Below are 20,193 nucleotides of genomic sequence, written 5' to 3' on the forward strand. Positions count from 1 at the left end.
CCATGATTTGAATAAACTGAAATCTGCATTAAATGAGAATGGTTACTTATTGATATGACTAATGGCCGCTGATTTCGAGAAGGTATTCACACTTAAAACTTTGTTCCCATTTCCGATTTCACTAAACTTGAATCTGAATACCATACAAGACTTACATATTATAAAATATGACTAATCATGATCCCCATGATATATATCAAAACTGCAAAACTTTAATACCCTACTCAGTACTGTGGTCCAACTCTACCCACAGAGTCAGGGTATCTGTATTACCTGGGAATGTCCTTCTATGAACATGACTATTCATGGTCTACAAGTCCATAAGAAAAATTTGTGGTGTCTGTCTGTAAACCTTTTAACATTTTTTATTTCTCTAGATCCACAGGACCAACTTCATCAAAATTGTACATGATGATATATAGGGGGAGACAATGAAGTCTTCTCAAGGTCAGAAGGGGTCACGCTTAGTCCTATTCATGTGCAATCCTCCTGAGGAGATGCAGATTCAAGTTTGTTCAATTTTCAGTCCTTGGGTAGTAGGGATGTGTATCATGAGGGGAAAAAAGTATCATGATATTTCATAAAAATATTGCAATATATCGTGATATATCGAGTTTTTATCGTGACTGTTTTTTCTATAATTATTTTTTGATTTAAAGGGTAGAAAATGTAAGTTTAATCATTCCTTTGCACTCCTTTACAACAAGTCTTATCCTTGTTGCCTTTAACAGTTGTTTTATTGTACTTTCTAGTTAAAACTAAGATATAAATTCAAGAGAAATTTATTTTTTATTTTTATTTCAAAAACAAATTGATAAAGCTGGTTTTCCAGGAGTAAAATAAACTGCAAATGACACTGAGATGCAAATAATCTAATTTTAAAACCAAAAAACCTGCGCAATATATACTTCCGGAAGTTTCACTGGGAATCATGTACAGTAAAAAGTCTTTAAAATTTTTCTTCTGAACTGGTAGACCATGTCTCTCTGAAAATTCCACTTACACGGTACATGTATATCCTTCTTATCTTAATTTGAAAAGAATTGGAAAGGTAGTTATCAAGAAGTTAACAAGAAATATTTAATAAAAACATACTTGTACCTGTATTCTATGTGGAATTACTGAAAAGCACCAACTTTAGATTTAGAACATCTGTAATGTTTAAAAAACATGTGAATTAACAACTAATCAAGGGCAACCACAATACCAAGTTTGATCTCTTAAAATACTACAAAGATATTCCCAAACAACCAGTACTTTGAGTCATGCATGACAAACTCTGCCCTTCTTTCAGCCTCTCCCAAGGAACAAGGAGTTTAGAAGTTTGGTCAAGGCCTACCTTCATAAGACCATATACAAAATAATGAAATAAAGCAACATTTAATGTTCATTAAAAAGTTGATCCGAGAACATTACACATGATGAAATGAATCCACAGATACATTAATTCTTTCACAATTAATTCCAAGCCAAAATAGAAATTCCATTATGTCTCTCCTTTCCTTGGAAATAAGGTAATTATATGGTTTTGTGTAGAAGATCGTTCCACTCTGTCTAGAACCTGTGTTTTCAGATCTCAATGTTGTTTCCTTTTTCTGACATGACTTCCCTTCGTCTCCATCTTCACCCTCTTTGTCCATGTCGTCGTCTTTTATCAAATCAAACCAGTCCTCCGCCCCCTTCCCTGATATTGCCACATTTTCACTTGGTTCGCTGATATACTGATGATGCTTTGTTGTAAGTTTTAAACATGTGAAAATGAGCTGCAAAAGAAGAAACAAAATGAATCTAAACAAGTTATCAATAAGAAGTACATGTACAGTCCACTCCACTTATATTGAAGTCAGTTATATTGAACTATCTGTTATATTGAAGTTAAAATAAATCCCCAGTAGCAATTATTATTTGTGTAGTTCAGCATTGGTTTTATTGAACTTTGGATATAATGAACAATTCAGGTCGGTCCCCTGAATTTCATTATATCCGGAGTAGACTGTATAATGCTGAATTATTATAAGTACTTTAACGAATCTAAACAAGTTATCGATAAGAAGTACATGTATAATGGTGAATTATTATAAGTCCTTTTTGTACAATGTACAATACTGTAAAAGTGTTTATTCACGCGCGGGGGAAATTTACCCTCATTACGCGGCCACATAATAAGCACGTCCCCCACATGTAAAGTTATAAATATTTGACATGATATATATATTATATTCAGTTACTGCATAATTTTCCCCCATGCGTAATGTTGAATGTGGGAAAACGCGTACTTAACCCCCAGCGTAAATAACCACTTTTCCCGTAAATTCAATATAATACAATATTCAATGATATTTGATTATAACACTTTATCATTCAAGTTCATTCCTATATCTTCCGCCATAGCCAGGTACTACTAATGAATACAATTGGTTAATCCGGTAAATATACTATCTTTTAAAACTTTCATTTATAATGAACAACTCTTTTTTTAAACAATACGAAATTCATTTAAGTGCTGAGCAAATGCGACAATGCACTAAACGGCATCAGGCAACCATTGATTGATTGACAGGTGGTTCCTGTCTGTCTTTTGCTCACTGTGTTACAATAATGTGTCAATTAAAAGCAAACTGGTTACATCCTCAATCACAGGGAACCAGTTAAACGTGTACATTCAAAACGAGTTCATATACTTGTGTCACAGTGTATGTGCTGATTATGTGCATCCCACGGTAAATGTAGAAAACATAAATTAACAATCGACTGTAAATTAGATATGTTTGACAAAATTGTCTAAGCAATACTTTTAAACTTTAAACTTTTTAACACTTCTCAAGAAACTCCACCTTAAATTTTGTAGCATATATTGAGATTGAATACATTTCAAACAAAAAAATTTCACAATTTGTTAGTTTATTTGACAGGCCTCCCTTGAAAATTAATGTCAAAATGTTTGGTTGCAACTTGGGTATGAATGGAAGTCGCCCTTGGAAAAGGTCAAGGTCACAGATCATGGAATGAAATGTCTTGCCATAAGAAATATATATACAAAAATTTATGTGAAAGCTGTATTTTGAATAGTTTGGGAATATTTCAAAAGTTAGATTTTCTTAAAAGTAGGTCAAACTCCAAGGTAAAGATACAAAACTTTGATACCAAAGTAAGGTCTTGTCATAAGGAATATACATGTATATAAGATATGAAAACCCTATCACCCGTCATTCAAAAATTATAAGCAAGGTTAAAGTTTCAGACAGACAGGACATAAAGAGCCCCATGGGCCACATTGCTCACCTGAGCAGCAGTTCCTAGCAATTAACAAGCTTGAACAAAACTATCATTATACCAGCAGCTTGGTTCAGAAAAAAATCTATTCAAACGTAACAACTAAAAATTCATTGATTATAAAACTTAATTATTAAACTTGACTACGAAATCATTAAATATCATATGCCCTTGAAGACGGATATGGCCTTTCATATTAACAAATTTCATCTAAGGATGCTTTGTGCCATTTATTTTGGTTCCCTTCACATGTAAATCTTTGATCACCTATTGTGGCCCGACCGTAACCCCAGGGGTCATGCTTTCACAAACTTAAATCTCCACTTTGTAAGTCTAATTTTGATCCCCTATTGTGGCCCCAACTTACCCCCAAGGGTCATGATTTTAACAAACTTAAATTTCCACCATGTCAGGACGCGTTCATGTAAATTTCAGATTTTCTGGACCAGTGGTTCTTGAGAAGATTTTTAAATGGCCAAACCCTATTTTGCCATTTTTGCGATTATCTCCCCTTTGAAGGAGCATGACCCTTCATTTGAATAAACTTGTAGAGCTGCAAACATTATGAAATGGAAAATAGTAAGGTGGGGGTCTGCCGCTGGAGATCTTTTATGAATAAATATGTAACCTGAACAATTTTAGGCATATTTTCAAATCCAAATTTAATGAATTTAGACAAACTAATTGTTAATATGCATTTTACAACTGCAGAATGTCAAATACATCTTTAAATCATTTTACTTTCTAAAACTTGTGTAAAAAATATTGTTACATTAGTATATTATATACCGGTCGACAGGAGATGCTTACTCCTCCTAGATACCTGATCCCACCTCTGGTGTGTCCAGAGGTCCGTGTTTGCCCAACTATCTATTTTGTATTGCTTGTATGAGTTATGAGATTGCTCACTGTATGTTATCTTCACCTTTCATAATTTTACAGTTACTGTGTCAGTTATTCTGGCATATAATTTTTTTAAAATAATTTTAGTTACTGTGCCAGTTATTCTGGCAAGTTTTTTAATGTCATTTTCCCTGTCATAAGAAATGTTTTGTCAAACAGATTGTACACTCATCATACAAACTCCCCCTTTCTGACTTTGAAACGAATTGATGTTTACAGAGTACTTGCATATTTTTCTTTGAATTTCTGGCTCTTCTTTGGGGGAGTATTGTTGTTATTTCCATCAACACATGCTTTATGTTTAGTAGCAGCTGCCATATTGTTTATTTCAATGCATTAAAATGATCAAGATTCTGTATATATATATATAGACTATGCAAACAAATGTAGTAACAACTATGGCTTGTTTATTATAAAAGTAAAAACCAATGACGGACAGCTCTAAAACTTTCGAAATGTCAAACAGGCGAAAATCAGAAGATATATAGTGAAATCGTAAGGCATATTTTCGACCCTAAAATCGTAAGCTTTACACCAAAATCGTGAGGGTTGGCAGCTTTGAACTTGAATTCCCTTCACCCAAGGAGGAGTTGTGTCAAGTTTGGTTCAAATTGGCCCAGTGGTTCTGGAGAAGATGAAAATGTAAAAAAATTTACAACGACAACAACGACGAGACCAACAACAGACAATGGAAAGTTTTGATCAGAAAACCTCACTTGCGCCTTCGGCTCAGGTGAGCTAAAAACAATATCAATTAATTTAATTGATCATATATATGTATATTCCTGTATCAAACTTTGATCTTCAATGCCTCATCCCTGGGAGTCATGATTTGAACAAACTTTAATCTGCACTACCTGGAGATGCTTGCATGAGTAGTTATGGCCTTGCTGTTTTTCCTATATAATCCCATAAATAAATTTGATCTCCAATTGTGGCCCAACCCTATCACAGGAATATCCTATATATATCCCCATGTAAAATTGTGATCCCCTCCTGTGGTCCCATCCTACCCACGGGGCCATGATTTGAACAATTTTCAATCTGCACTACCTGGAGATATACATACAGTATAAATATGAGTATTCATGGCCATGCTGTTATTGAGAAGAAAATTTGTTATGATTTTTCTTATATATCCCCATGAAATAATTTGGTACCCTATTGTGGCCCCATCCTAACCCCTGGGACCATGATTTGAACAAACTGAAGCTACACACATGTCAGGAAGCTCTCAAGTAGTGTCAACTTTTCTAACCTAGTGGTTCTGGAGAAAAAGATTTTTAAATGATTCCACCCTATTTTGTCCTTCTTTTTATTGTCTCCCATTTCCAGGGAGCATGACCCTTCATTTGAACAATCTTGAATTGCCTATATCCAAGGATGATTTGTGCCAAGTTTGATTAAAACTGGCCAAGTGGTTCTGGAGAAGTAGTTACAAATGTGAAGAGTTAATGACGACAACCAATGCTGGACAAATTTTGATAAGAAATGTTCACTTCATCAGGTAATCTAAAAACCTCTTAAAAGAAGTACATACTGATGTTTGCATGCAAATAATTCCAAAAACAGCCTGTAAATCTTTGAAAACAGAAAGATGATAATCTAGTAGCAATTCCCCAGCATGTTGACCAAGAACTCCTTTGTCCAGTGCTCCATGGATATCAAATGGAACACAACTAGGCAATGCTGACTTCTGTACCTGAAAAAAGTAACTCAAATGTAGCAAAATGCCCCATTAAGGGCAAGGTTGAAAACAAGAGGCCCATGGATCACATCATTCACCTGAGTTACCTTGGCCCATATCTAAAGATTTTTCCCTACATATTCGCAAGTAAAACTTTAATCCCTATTGTGACCCCAACCTACCCCCATTGGTTCTTGAGAAAAAGATTTTTAACGATTTTCCCTATATGTATGTAAAACATTAATCCCCCTATTGTGGCCCCACCCTACACCCGGGAACTGTGATGTTAACAAACTTGAATCTGCACTATGTCAGGAAGTTTTCATGTAAATTTCAGTTCTTCTGGGTCAGTGTTTCTTGAGAAGATTTTTGAAGATTTTATCTATATATTTGCATGTTTAATTTTAATCTCCTATTGCAACCCTAACCTACCCCTAGGGATCATGGTTTTTACAAACTTGAATCTGCACTATGTCAGGAAGCTTTAATGTAAATTTCAGCTCTTCTGGGCCAGTGGTTCTAGAGAGAAAAAATTGAAATGACCCCCCCCCCCTGTATTTGCATTTTTGTGATTATCTCCCCTTTTAAGGGGGCATGGCCCTTCATTTGTACATGCTTGAAAGCCCTTCATCCTAGGACGCTTTTCACCAAGATTGGTTGAAATTGGCCTCGTGGTTCTGGAGAAGTTGAAAATGTAGAAGTTAACAGATGCACAGATGGACAGACAAACAGACAGAAGATGGTCAACAGGCAATCAGAAAAGCTCACTTGAGTTTTCAGCTCAGGGAAAGCTCAAATGAGCTAAAAAAAAAAATTCCTGACTTTACATATATACATAATACATTTATCTTATCATAAAAATCACTTAAACATTTCATTGTTTATCGTATATACTTGTCTACAAGTCAGATTTTTGGGAGTCAAAATTTGGTCCAATACTCTATGTCCGACTTATAGACGTGTCCTAAGAAGACTAGTATTTTTCTAGACGACATAATGTACTGGATAACAACTCTGTACTCCAACGATTATTATGATTATTGTTGATTGGACATATTATTTTAGTTATGCATAAATTACAAGTATTTACATATTTTTATAACTTTATTTATCTAAGTGTATAATTATTATTTATTTTCAAAATAACTTATTCTCTCAATAACCTGACTTACTGTGTAAACAACTTTTCATCATTTTATTTGAAATCTTAAGTTTTTTATACACTTTCAATACAGGTCTATATACGTAACAAATACTGTTCACACATTTTGAGGATCAATAGTATCAAAATGTAAATCAGAGAAACTCATATGTGAAAATAAAAAAATAAAAAAAATAAGGATTTCTATTTTCTTTCATATACATGCATAAATTATCAATGAATTATTTAGGGTCAGCAGCAAAAAGGTAGGTAGGGTCGGGAAACCAGAAACACACAGTCATATATTCAATTTTGGCCTACCCATAAAAAAGAGATGGTCTAGGTTCAAGTCTTTCAAAAGAAGGTCAAACTCTATGGACATGAAGGGTCAAGCGGTAAAAATTTTGGTACCAAAAGAAAGGTCTGGCCACAAGGAATACACATGTGAAATATAAAAGTCCTAGTACTAATTCAAAAGTTACAGCCAAGGTTAAAGTCAAACAGACTAAAAAAACAGACAAACCGACAGATCAAAAACTCTATGCCTCCAAATCTCCAATTGTGGTAGCATAAAAACAAACCTGTTGATGAATGTTCTTCATATCCTGTGTAAATATACACAGGTGTGGAGGGAGGAGTGTGTGACAAAAACAACAGGTTCCCCTCAAATCCGTTAATTTATCTGACGTAGATAAAATGTTTGTTGTCGACTAGCGTTAATTGGTTCTCACACATCCTACCTCTTGTTTTTGTTTGAGTACATGTACAGTCCCTGAAATGTTCTACTTTACCATTTTTCCGTTCGCTCATGGTGCGTTCTCCGTTTACAGTTTTGTGCTCACCGTGCGTTCACTGTTCACAAAGCATTCACCATGCGTTCACCATTCACTGTCATTCGGAACACCAAATTCAAAGGATCGATTTTCATAGCAAGGCAAAATTGAAAAAGGAGTGAAAGTAAACTTTCTTATTATATCATAAAGTACAATTATCAGGATTATCAACTGCAAAAATTTAAGGCAGATCACTCATCAATATCAAAGAATAGAATAAATCATTGTTATTATCATTACAAAACATAAGTATTGTTTGGTTAAAAAGTGGGAGAAGCTCTGAATGAGAGAAAAATGCAAGAGCCTTCGGTTATGAATTTAACCCTTATACATGTACAGTAGCGAAGAACGAGTAACGAGCGCTGGTACATGTACGAAAATGAGACTGTTTCAATTAATAAATACCTTGCCCCCATCAGAATTATCATTTCAATATTTTCAAATTTGGACAAAAGCACAATTTATTATATTTTATTTTGTCTCACTTGACAAGAATTCTATATAAGTTTATTATTTTCTTAAGCCCCCCACCCTCTCTTTACCTAAAAAACACGATGCTACACTGTACATTTCAATGCATATTCGTGCCCAAATGTCAAATTGATTTGACAAGTATTTCTAATTATTTTACGTCTATATTTATGTCAATAAATGTATTTACTCCTTTCCCCAAATTTGAAACTTTTGAATCATTTCTCTCTAAAGACGAAATATTTCTCATACATTTCTGCCCTACATATGATGTATGGTTCAGTACAATAAACAGTTTTATCCGCATTAAAAATAAAAAAAAAAAATATTGTACAATCTAAATGTAAATTCATGGTCACACTATTTATTTTGTACGCACATACAATAATTCTGAAATTATTTCCTCACGTCGATATACTATACATGTATGTATTTGCAGTAAAGTGAATGACGCAAAATCTACGTGGGAATAAACCTTCTATATAAACTATTTAGAAACATACAGGTGTCAACACAAAGTACCTGTTCTACCCATGTTGGTCGTTTAATGCATTTATCTTGATTCCTTTCGGGGACGTTTTTTAATTGTGTGTAAGCCAAACGGAAGTGCTCATTAATTTTGAAGTTGTGCATGCACACCTGTAAATTCTTGGTGCCAGTTACTAGACTATCTTTATTTCACACGCATCGTTTATACTCTTGTATTAATAAATTAAATACTATGCATCTTAAAGTAATTCCACCCTCCTGTGATGTCATCAGATTTTGCAAAATCAGTGATTTGTTTAGATTTATGCATGATAGGAACATATATATTTTGGAGGAGTCTTTTCCTATAGTTATAGTAAAAAATCTTGTTAAAAAATAAAATATTTCAAAAGTCAAAGTTATAGATGAATAATCAATGATACATTTCAAAATATTGAATCCAAGGGCAATAACTCTGTTTCTATTGATATCTTTATCAAGTCTATTATGCGATGATTTCCTTTATTTTTTACAGACATTTTGTATATTTCTGTGAAGATACAGTTTCATGAAATTGTTATGAATGCTACTATATCGTCATAACCAGTTTGTATGGAATTTGAATAACGCTGTTCAAGGAAAATTACAATTTTCTGACGGTGATATATGATTCTATTTATGTAAGTCTTACATCTTAAAAAGTGTGATGACCTATTTATTTTGTTTGATAATTTGTTAGGTTTAACTCTAATGAATGGAAATAAATACACATTTTAAACCTGCATCAGTTAAAACTGCGAGTATGGAGTTACCTTAAGTCAAAATATATAATCACATGTAGCATACCGAGATAAAGCAACGATATTCATGATTTATTAAAAACGTCAAAAATTCTAAATATCATACTTACAATATATGTTTCTATTTTTCATGTATACATGTATCTGTAATACTGTAAACAATGCAGTACATATGAAATTTTCTTTTGTTTGTGCATGATTACTACGTGCATTGATGTGAAATTTACGATGATTTTTATGAGAAATATACATCCAGTACTTGCACAAAAATGAACGTCAAACACTGTCAGATATATTCATATATATATTCTCTACCTGATTATAAAGTAAGTACACTCCAAGGGAAAAATCCGAAATATAACTAATGAATAGACCATTTTGCATTCACCGTGCCCTCACCGCTCACTTTGCGTTCACCAAATTGCGTTCACCGTTTGATCTGTGTGTTCACCGTGCGTTCAACGTTCGCTCACCGTGCGTTCAACGTTCAAGTGGGAAAGTAGAACGTTTCAGGGACTGTATGTCAAATACGCAAGTTCCGAGTTACCCAAAAGTTATTTCCCTTTGTCGAACTCTTTCGCATTTTATGACGTATGGTGGGTACACAATGTATACATTATATCGTAGACTGGCATTGTACATAACGATTACGTACGATTAATGTAATAAAAGCGTAACTTTTGTTTATATCAATTACTGGTATGCATATTCTGGTCATATCAAGCATAATTTGTTTGAATAAGATCATCAAATTGGCTATTGAATCATTATTCGTTTCCTCTTTTACATGAGTGACGGTTTTATCAAAGAAAGATGGCAATTAACAATATTTGTTTGAGCCATTTTGTTATCCAATACTCATAAACTCACTAAAGTTGCCTTTTCCCTGAGATAGGATGATCTCAGAAACTCTGGATATCATAAAAGAAATAATACAACGATAGTAATTAGCAAATGTACCCACTGTCATTATATTTTATGTCATAATTTACGGAAGAGTTCGACAAAGGATAATAACTCTTGGGGAACTCGGAACTTCCGTATTGAATCGTCCAATTGACATGTTTATTTCACTATACACAATTATAGGAATTTCACTCTATATTCCTTCATTTGTAAGATTATTAAATACAAGATAAAGTGTTATACAATCGAAATCAATCAAAAAGGCATGTGCATGATTGACAGTAATAATGACCATCATCACTAGCCTATATACTACATCAAAAGTCTTATTGTATATTTACAGTACGATTTTCAAACCAATTCAATGAAAATCAAGAAAGTTACAGATATCCAATCAAAATTCAGCCTGTGTGTGTTTTCTTTTACAACTACAGATGATGCAATATCCTGGACAACTGAATTGTAGATGCGTCAGACTTCACGCAAAGACTACACCAAAATGATATGTTCCTTTTGTGATTATTAAGCTTGAAATGTCATATCAATGAAGTTTTTACAAAATCAGCGATCAAGGCTCGTCCAAATGTCCTATTTTTACCGCATTTCCATCAGATCACAATCCAGATCCGGCCTGGAGGTTATAAAACTTTTACCGTACTCATACTGAAACTTGTACTCCGTGCTCCGAGTATGTGCTCCGTTGAGTACCGTTCTCAAAACCGAGATTATAAAACTCTTTGAGTATGTTTTCCACTGAGTCGGAAATTGATGCCACCATGTTTGTTTTGAGTACAACTCTGAGCAAGCTCCAAAGCAGACTCAAGAAATCTTGAGTATGTACTCCATTTGAGTATGAGAATGATGTTGTATAAGTTTTATAACCTTGACTTTTTGAGTATGAGTACGATTTTGAGCACGGAGTTTGAGTTTGAGTATGAGAACGTGCTCAAAAAAGTTTTATAACCTCCAGGCCCGGATGAATAAAAAGCATATTAAGATATAAAAATTAATTTCTTTAAAACTTGTCCATCAAACATTCCGAAATATGAATTTGATCTTTAGTTTATTTGCCACTCTGAAACTACAACGCAAGTTTCAAATAAATCCACTCAAGCATAACGGAAAAAAAAAGTCTGGAAACCCAATATTGGATAGACTGACAGTCAGACAGAGGAACAGACGGACAGATGGAGAAGAAAGTTATCTTCCCCTTTGGTTTTGCAAACTGGTAGGGGACTAATAAGAACTGAGCAAAAACAATAAGTCTCCTATCTTCATTTGGGAGACTTAATAATGTGAAGCTTACCTTAAAAAGTCAATAACAAATAATGAGAAGCTTAGGTGGCAGGGGACAGTTTTTCCTGGTTCTGAAACATGTGGGTAGGGGGTATACATCAAAGTTATATATTATGGCAGCTAATGAAAATTTAAATCATATTTCCCTTTTATATCAATACTTGTATTTCATATTATTGTACATGCATGTATTTAATAAATTATGATCCTAAAATACATATAATCCATACATACTGGTGCTGATGCACAAAACATGCTTTGAGCAGGTGCCCCTTTCTCGCTTTCATTTTTTCTTATTTGGGCTAAATCAGCACCACCCAAATCCCATCAGAGTACAGTGAGAAGGAATTTAGATGCTGTGCACAATCAAGAACTCTGTCTGCCCTTCTTAAAAAGCTACCTTTCATCTGGGGCCATCCACCTTCCCTTTCAACTACAGACCTTTTGTTCAACCATGTAGGCCTTAACCTGAATTTTTTCAGCGACAGACCATGTGTCTTAGTTTTGTATTTGCACCAATCTATATGCTAGGAATCATGGTGACACTTACATATGTTGCATACCAACTTTTTCATGAAATATTCGGCTATACATTGGACATGTATCCTGAAATTATTTTACACATTTTTACACATGTAATTTCACTTTAAATATGGGGCTTTTCCAGTTTTTAAGTTGACCAGGCGTATAGTGCGAAACTGTCCCCTGCTACCTTAACAAGTAACAACTTCAGTAACAAATATTGTGAAGCTTACCTTAACAATTTCACTAACAAATATTGTGAAGCTTACCTTAAAAATTTTAATAACAAAAAGAGAAAGACTTGGAGATGCAGAAACTGTCAGACGCAAGTCAGGAATACTGGATATGGCAACACCATTTATCATCATCATGGATTTCCGTAATTCTCCTCTCCTACAAAACGAAGTTGGGATTTATTCTTTCCATAACCGTCTTCATTATTGCAAAGTCAAATGCTTCAAAGTGACAATAGTCCATTGCTATAAATCCATCCAGACCTTCCCAGGACCTTAGGAAAAACTTTCAAAACAAATGCTTAAATTGTTTGCTTTTATTTATCATTCTTGTGTCAAAGTATTTAGACCCACAGTGACTCTCTTTATCCATGAGCAAGACTGGAATGCACTTTGAAGCATAATGAATCGACTACATGTATTTTGTTACGAAATAAGACTTCTTGGTATCCCTAAATCATTACACACAGATTTAAGGTCGACATTTAAAAAGTCCACATTTTAGAAACTATGGCACTGGTTCTGGATTTGAAAATGTAAAAACACATGTTATTTTATCCACTTTCACCATGTTCACTCTGAAAAAAAAATTGGTGGGTAGGCATTCTAAAAAAATTCTCTGGACTTCTTAATACCGAAGAATAACAGTACATAAAATTTTTACTTTTTTGTGAATTATGTAATGGAAAATACAAATATTTGTTGTCTTAAGCTTCTTTATTTTTTTCCTGTTAAATAAATTGCATTTTTAATTACTTTATTCACTACACACAATCTCATGCTTGTGTACCCACAGGATAAGGAGGTGGTTATCAAATCCATCACGGATAATTTTAACCTTGGATTTCAAGGGCTGGGGCCATTCACATTGGGAAAAACAGCAATATTTCAGTGACATTGGTAAAAAAAAAATTATTATTCTTAAACAGTATCAACGACAAAACCAATCGATTTAATATATACCAATTTAAGCAAACTTCAATTTATAGATGGAAATGTTCCAGAAAATTAAAGCCTTAACCCAGGGCCTGTAAGTTTGGGGAAAATGGCGATATTTGATTGAAATTGGGAAAATTCTTTCAAAGAAATAAATAAGAAAAACAAGCAAAAAGTTGGGCATGTTTAGGAATCATTTTGGGAAAAACACCTGCTTTTCAGCATTGGGAATGGGGCCAAATTTCGGCCCTCTACAGACCCTAAAAAAATCCCTGACGCTGAAATCGTAATTTCGTAATTGCAATTGGAATTTGTTTCCATGAAATAGTTTTTTGTCAGTGACATGACTGTGTTCATTTCCAGACTCATTCTCTTGTTGATTTCCCATCTCTTCACTTGTTTAGTTTTGAAATATAAAAATATATAGACTTGTCGTATTATTCCTCTAATCTAACTTTCGGATGTTGATAGCATTTGAGTTTCGCAACATTTTGTCAACTGACGGATTTATTGAATACCAATCCCCAGCTTAAAGGGAAAGGCAACCCTAACCACAGTGTTGCTTTTATGAATAAAGTATTACTTACTGATATCGTAAATGATTTAACAACAAAAATTGTTCCTTAACAATTAAATCAATATTAATCTATCTTATATTTCAAATTACCCGCCGTTAAGAGAAAGGCCATTGAAGTCTAATTTATTAGGTCACACCGTCGGTTCCGGTTTATTTCATCATCAGCACTATAAACATAACAAGTCACGAACAGTTAAGTATGCAGCCATATAGATTTGAGCCCGTTCTTTAAGTTTCACAAGAGGAATTTAAGAAAAGAAGACGTTCAGTCCAGTCGCAGACCAGGCAGATGATACTCGTTTCTTCATACATGTACATGTCTCAAACCTCAACTTGTCATTACGCAAATGATGGATCCACAGTTTACATATGTAGTATTTTCTTTTCAAATAACTTTGTTGGTTCAGGAATTTCGGGGGAAAAAACTTTTTTTCACATCTCCCCTTCGCATTAGTGTAATGAACTGCTTGACAGGAAGGCATCCACCTATTTACAATATATTCGTAAAATCTAACACATGCACATCTTTAAAGATCTTAGAATCTAATCAAAATGGGAATAGACGGTGTGACGTCAAAATTGTTGATTTTTGTGTTCTTGAATACAAAAGAGTTCCGTATCATGGCAGCCTCTATAGATGGCGGGAATTTCAATTTTTAACGTTTTTCAAAATTAGTACTGAAGATTATATAGGCCGTATATATATCAAAAGAATAGTATGACAAATCTTTATCATATGATTAATCCTATCATTTATCATGTAAAAGTTTTTTGGGTTGCCTTGACCTTTAAATGCATGAAGTCACGAATATGGGTAAATCCCCAAAGTATTCCGAATGATGAATTTTTACCAAACTGAGACAGAAATTTTTCATTTGCAATTTTTTTCCCCTAAATTAACTTTTGGGAATTTTTAGGTGTGATTTGGGGGGAAAACATGTTTTTCAGCGCTGGGAATGGGGCCTAATATCAGTCCTCTACAGACCCTAAAAAATCCCTGAATTACCATGGTCCGAGTACCATCAGCTTCATATTCTCCCTAATAACATGTAATGCCCTTGCTACATGACTGGGTCCCATGGACATGATCAATGGAGGTCATCAAATACCTGGCTAAGTCCCAGGCCTGACAAAAAATATGGAATCATTTTTTCCCCCAAAGCTGAAGGGAGCATACTGGTCATCACAACAAGTGTTATTATCCTTCAGAATAATACAGTCAATTTCATTGGTCGAGGACTGGTCACGTAGAGGGAGACAATTCGTGATGTCTCCCTCACGTGCAGGGTGACAACTGTGTTGTCTCCCTTTAGAAGATAACTTCTGGTGGCACAAGTGAGAAAGCTCTATCAAAAAATAATTGAAAATATGCGGGATCGTTAATCATAAACTTCAGCGGCAACATTAACGGTCACAAATAACAATCGAGAAGAAAAATATTTTCATTCTAATGCAATTTTGCATTTCACTTGATGTTTACGGTTTTTGTCTTGAAATGCGTTACAAAATGTTTATGTTAGACGTAATGTTTTTGCGTCATTCTACTATGACGTCACAATACGCCGGTTTCGAGATACGTCCGATTTATTTCCCTTTGTAGAACTCTCGTACATAGTAAGGCGCGAAAGAATTTGTTTACACGTGGGAGTGGGACAGATATTCATCACAGCGTAAGTGAATGTGCTCAGTAAGTTTCTCATACGCTGTTTAATAACACGAATTCGACTGATACACAAACTAAGTAAGTGATAAGTATTTAGGAAGTAATTAAATACATAGAATTCTTATCCTATCACGTTATTTTGCTGGTCATAGGTACCATATCCAAGATATTTCTTGCAAATATGACATTGTTTGTATGTTTCCACTTCGGTAAAACATTTCTTTCGATAGTATTTTGTATTTCCCACATTTACACATTTAAAAAGAAGCCGCATTTAATACTTTTCATCGTCTTCCTTGTTGGCTGTATATCCACTCTGTCCCACTTAGGCATTCAAAGTTCCACTAAATGCACCTCCTATACAGAAGAGTTTGTATCTCGAAACTGGCGTATTGAAAGCCTTCTCTCGTTTAACTTTCTCAAACCTCAATGTTTTGTTTTCGTTAACATATTTATAAATGTATAACATTGAATGTAAAACAAAATAATGAATGTAGTTGAGGTAACATTGATTTCACCCCCTCGAAAACTAGTGACAAGTTATCAGAATTTTCTGCAGAGAAAGTTATGACGAATTTGTTGACGTTTTAAATAAAAAAAGATACATGGTACAAGTCAATAAATGTGTGATAGTTTTTTTGACGTTCAGACTTTTCAGGATAATAAAACTATTATGGACTGTTTAGCAGGGAGACATCACAAATTATCAGGTCTTAGTAGGGTTATCACCCGAGGGCGCCTCTGCGTATTGTCATGTTTTAAAATAAACCAAACAACAAGGTTCTATCAAAGGTTTGCCAAGATATTTGCTTTCCTAAAAACATGAACATACATTTGATTTGCATTTAAAGTTGTACATTTACCTTAACATCAGCAGGAATATTTCAAAGAATTTTGCACACAATTCTGAATAAACTTCTGAAGGGGCAGAACATGAGCCATTTAAATCATTACTTCTCCAAATCTCCTCCTGTGCATAGTCCTGCAGTGCTCTGTAAAACTGAATTAATGCTACATAACTCCTGGTGTGGGTCCTGAAATAAAACAACAATAAAGATGACTTGCAAGCATCGCCTTAAAAAACATTTACACAATTTTCAAAAAATAAGCATTTAAGTGATCAATATTTACAAATTGATTTTAAAAATGAATGCATTAATTTTATTTTATGATGGAATACAGCAGATTCTGATGTGAAAAATTTGGTCAAATTCGCTTCAATCTGGTAAAATATTTCATTGACAATTTTTCCTACTTATAAGTTATATTGAATTTTCATAAAAACACAAAAATGTCTGGTACAATCTAATTAAAATCAGACTTCCTAAAGGCTAAATCCATGCTGTATACTCTGCGTAAGAAGATCTAGATTGATGTCCGCAGTTTTTGCCAAGTCTGTTCTGAGTGTTCTCTGTGAATATCATTTCAACAGATGCTGACTGAACAACTATTCCATGTCTTGTGGGAAAGGGGGACCATTTGTAATCTGTTGAGCTTTAGGATGCTTGCTTAAATATGTCTGAATGTTTGTCAGTGTCTCATTTATCATTACAATAAAAAATTAGATATATATATATATATATATATATATATATATATATGTGTGTGTGTGTGTGTATATAAAATTACATAATTCTCCAACGAAGGATAAAAAATTTGACAGTCACTGAGTCACTGATTCACACGCCTAATGTAAATTGTTAGTTCTTTTTACAGTGGTTAGGACCACAGTAACCTAATACTTTATCAATATAGAAATGTCCTTGGTCAAAAAATGGCATATTTCACATGCATTTATATAGTGTTTTTTAAATTTCATTTTCTATCTACAACTTAGTATTAGTTTCAGTTAGATATAGATCTATTTGTAGGAAGTGACTGATGGCTCTGCATCAGTACTCTCCGTTTTGAACTGACCCAGTTGCTGGTCTGAATGTCTGACTGAGGTTCTGAGATAAAGTCCTCACTGTTTTGCGACATTCGGTAAACACATGGGGCCAGTCTGCAGCGACTGCCCAGTCTAAATCCGTCCTCATTTCCACACCGTGTTTCTCTATCAATTCATTGGTTTGTTCCAATAAAGAATCCAACAAACTCCTTTCTTCTCCATCCAGTGGACAAGTAAACCCATATCTGGTTTTCCCCCCGCAAGAAATAAACAGATCATAGAAATCTGAAAATGTTGATGCCTTATTCTCATAATACAGACCGCACGTCTCCGATCTCTCTTTCGTCCAGCTTGATATTTGAGTCCGTTTCTCTGATTTTTTGGATTCCACATTGTAATTGGTGTCAGAGTACTCGGAACTTTGTGGGCTAAAATTTACACTTTCATTCTGTGGAAAACACCTTCCTCTTCTTCTTTTTCTTCTACGAGGAGGAGTAGATGATAGGCGGCCACAGGACGCACTTGTCGAACTTGAAGTACCGTCCTCCATTTTGGGTAACATGTTGTTTCGCCTATTTACCTGTTTGTCCTCGGTTGTTTCGTCCCAAATTCTATGAAACCTTCAGATATGTACATGTCCTTTTAAATATGATATAGTTTAAATCAATATTACATTATATTGAATTATGTTTTCCTTTTCTTTCTTAAATAAAATCAGGACTTTGGTATAATTAGTTATGTTCATCAACACAATATTAGCAACAGAAATCAATCAATTACTGAAATAGATACATTATCATGTCTTCCAACAATACAGATTTAAAAAAGGAATTTAATGCAAGTAATGGAAATAAATAATGACCGTTTTGCACTTGATATACAAAAAAAAAATCATGTTGTCAAATTTGAGAGTTTAAAAAGACATATTAGGAGTAATGTCAATTTCTAAAATTTCACATAATTTTCAAGGTCTTGTCTTAAAATTTAAGGAGGTGTGCTACACCAGAGAAATTTGATATGGGTGAAAAGTGGAGGATATGTTCAACAATATTTTGAAATTGAAAACTTTCAAATTTACATTATTTAGTCAAAAAATGCAGTTTTAGTAGAAAGCAATCTGGGGGAAAAAACCCTGCTGGATTCGAACACACGATCTACAGTTCAGCAGTCGACGTGCTAACATACTGAGCTACTCAACTAGGCGATGACTTTAGAAATGAATAAACAAATATTACTGACATTTATATTTTCATCCACGTTTTAAAAGGAAGTCAGCCATTATGACGATGTAGAGTGCCTCCTAAAAAGTGGGAGTTGGTACGGAAGCCGATAGGTGCCAGGGTATAGAATTGATATTCATTCAACAGGCGGCCGCCACTTAATTACTGGCGGTTGTCACGTATTATCTGGCGGCCGCCATATAGATTATCTGTCGTTCGCCACTTACATGTAATTTATACAAGGCGGTTGCCAGTTTTAAAAACAATTTAATTCATATTGCTGAATGATTGTTTTGGAAAGATTTCGAATAGTACGCAAACACGTAGCATCGCTTTTCAAAGTGTAGGGACAGTCGGGGGAGAAATTGTCTTCTACAATTTTTGACAAGCAGAAAACGAACCTAAATATGTCTCTTTTGCCCAAACTCTCCTAAATTGGAGGGAGGGGGCTCCGTTCGTCCTTCAATTTATCAGTTCATTCATTATTACATTTTTAACATTCATCACTACCACAAAAGAGTGGGGTGGGGACCAATTCGCCAATTAATCTTATTTCACATGTGAAAATAACTTGGTTTCATATGGAAATAACAGAAAATGAACGTTGTCAAAAAAAGTGGAGGGTCAGCCCCCTGGTTCTACGTGCCTGATACGTTGGTATGTTAAGTACACATGAAGATTTGCTCGTGCGCGAAACTGTCGACATTTGATATCGTGGACATCTATATAACTTTGTACATGCATCCAAAAAAAAAATTCATTGAGAGAGAGAGAGAGAGAGAGAGAGAGTTGAATAACTGGCGGCTGCCATATAAATTAACTGCATGGCGGCCGCCACAAATATTGCAGTAAGTGGCGGCTGCCAAATAATAAATGGCGACTGCCAAATGAAGTGGCGGCCGCCAGTTAAATGAATATGGATTCTATACCCTGGCACCTACCGGATTCCGTAGATTTTCAATCAGTCTCCGTCTTTCTATGTAACTTTAGCGAATATTTAAAAACAAAAGACCATTTCATACCAAACTGCTTAGAGTGTACTTGGGATTACAGTGCGTTGAAATTTGAACTTAATTACTTGACTCCATAACCCCGATTTTAATTTTCCAGATTGAGTTCTGAATGGCGCCAAATTGTATTGTAGATAGTATAAATCTAATAGCCAATTAGTGAACAATTGCAGGTTACAGTATGGGAGTGGATTGATACTACATGTACATTTAGTATAAGATCACTTTAATACTGAAGAACAACTTTCATTGCCTGAAATTCGATCGTAGAAGTGTTGGTTACCCAGCCATTTCAAATGTTTCATTTCCTGGTTTTAACCCTCTGTAAACCGTCGCTTAACTAGGTGTTGATTTGATTTCAAAACT

The 20,193-nt window shown here is 34.4% G+C and overlaps 1 protein-coding gene across 1 annotated transcript; it reads right to left on the minus strand.

Annotated features, from left to right (window-relative positions):
• Positions 1–1,364: 1,364 nt before the first annotated feature.
• On the minus strand, positions 1,365–18,165 carry LOC125662327 (uncharacterized). The gene is made up of 5 exons (XM_056147127.1): positions 17,627–18,165; positions 16,573–16,743; positions 12,570–12,693; positions 5,717–5,878; positions 1,365–1,763 (listed from the first exon to the last, which is right to left on the minus strand). The coding sequence occupies exons 1-5, from the start codon at positions 18,157–18,159 to the stop codon at positions 1,413–1,415; spliced, it is 1,341 nt and encodes a 446-aa protein (XP_056003102.1). The 5' UTR covers positions 18,160–18,165; the 3' UTR covers positions 1,365–1,412.
• Between the last annotated feature and the right edge of the window lie 2,028 nt (positions 18,166–20,193).

The sequence above is a fragment of the Ostrea edulis genome, chromosome 8, assembly GCF_947568905.1.
Source record: "Ostrea edulis chromosome 8, xbOstEdul1.1, whole genome shotgun sequence".
Lineage (NCBI taxonomy): Eukaryota > Metazoa > Mollusca > Bivalvia > Ostreida > Ostreidae > Ostrea > Ostrea edulis.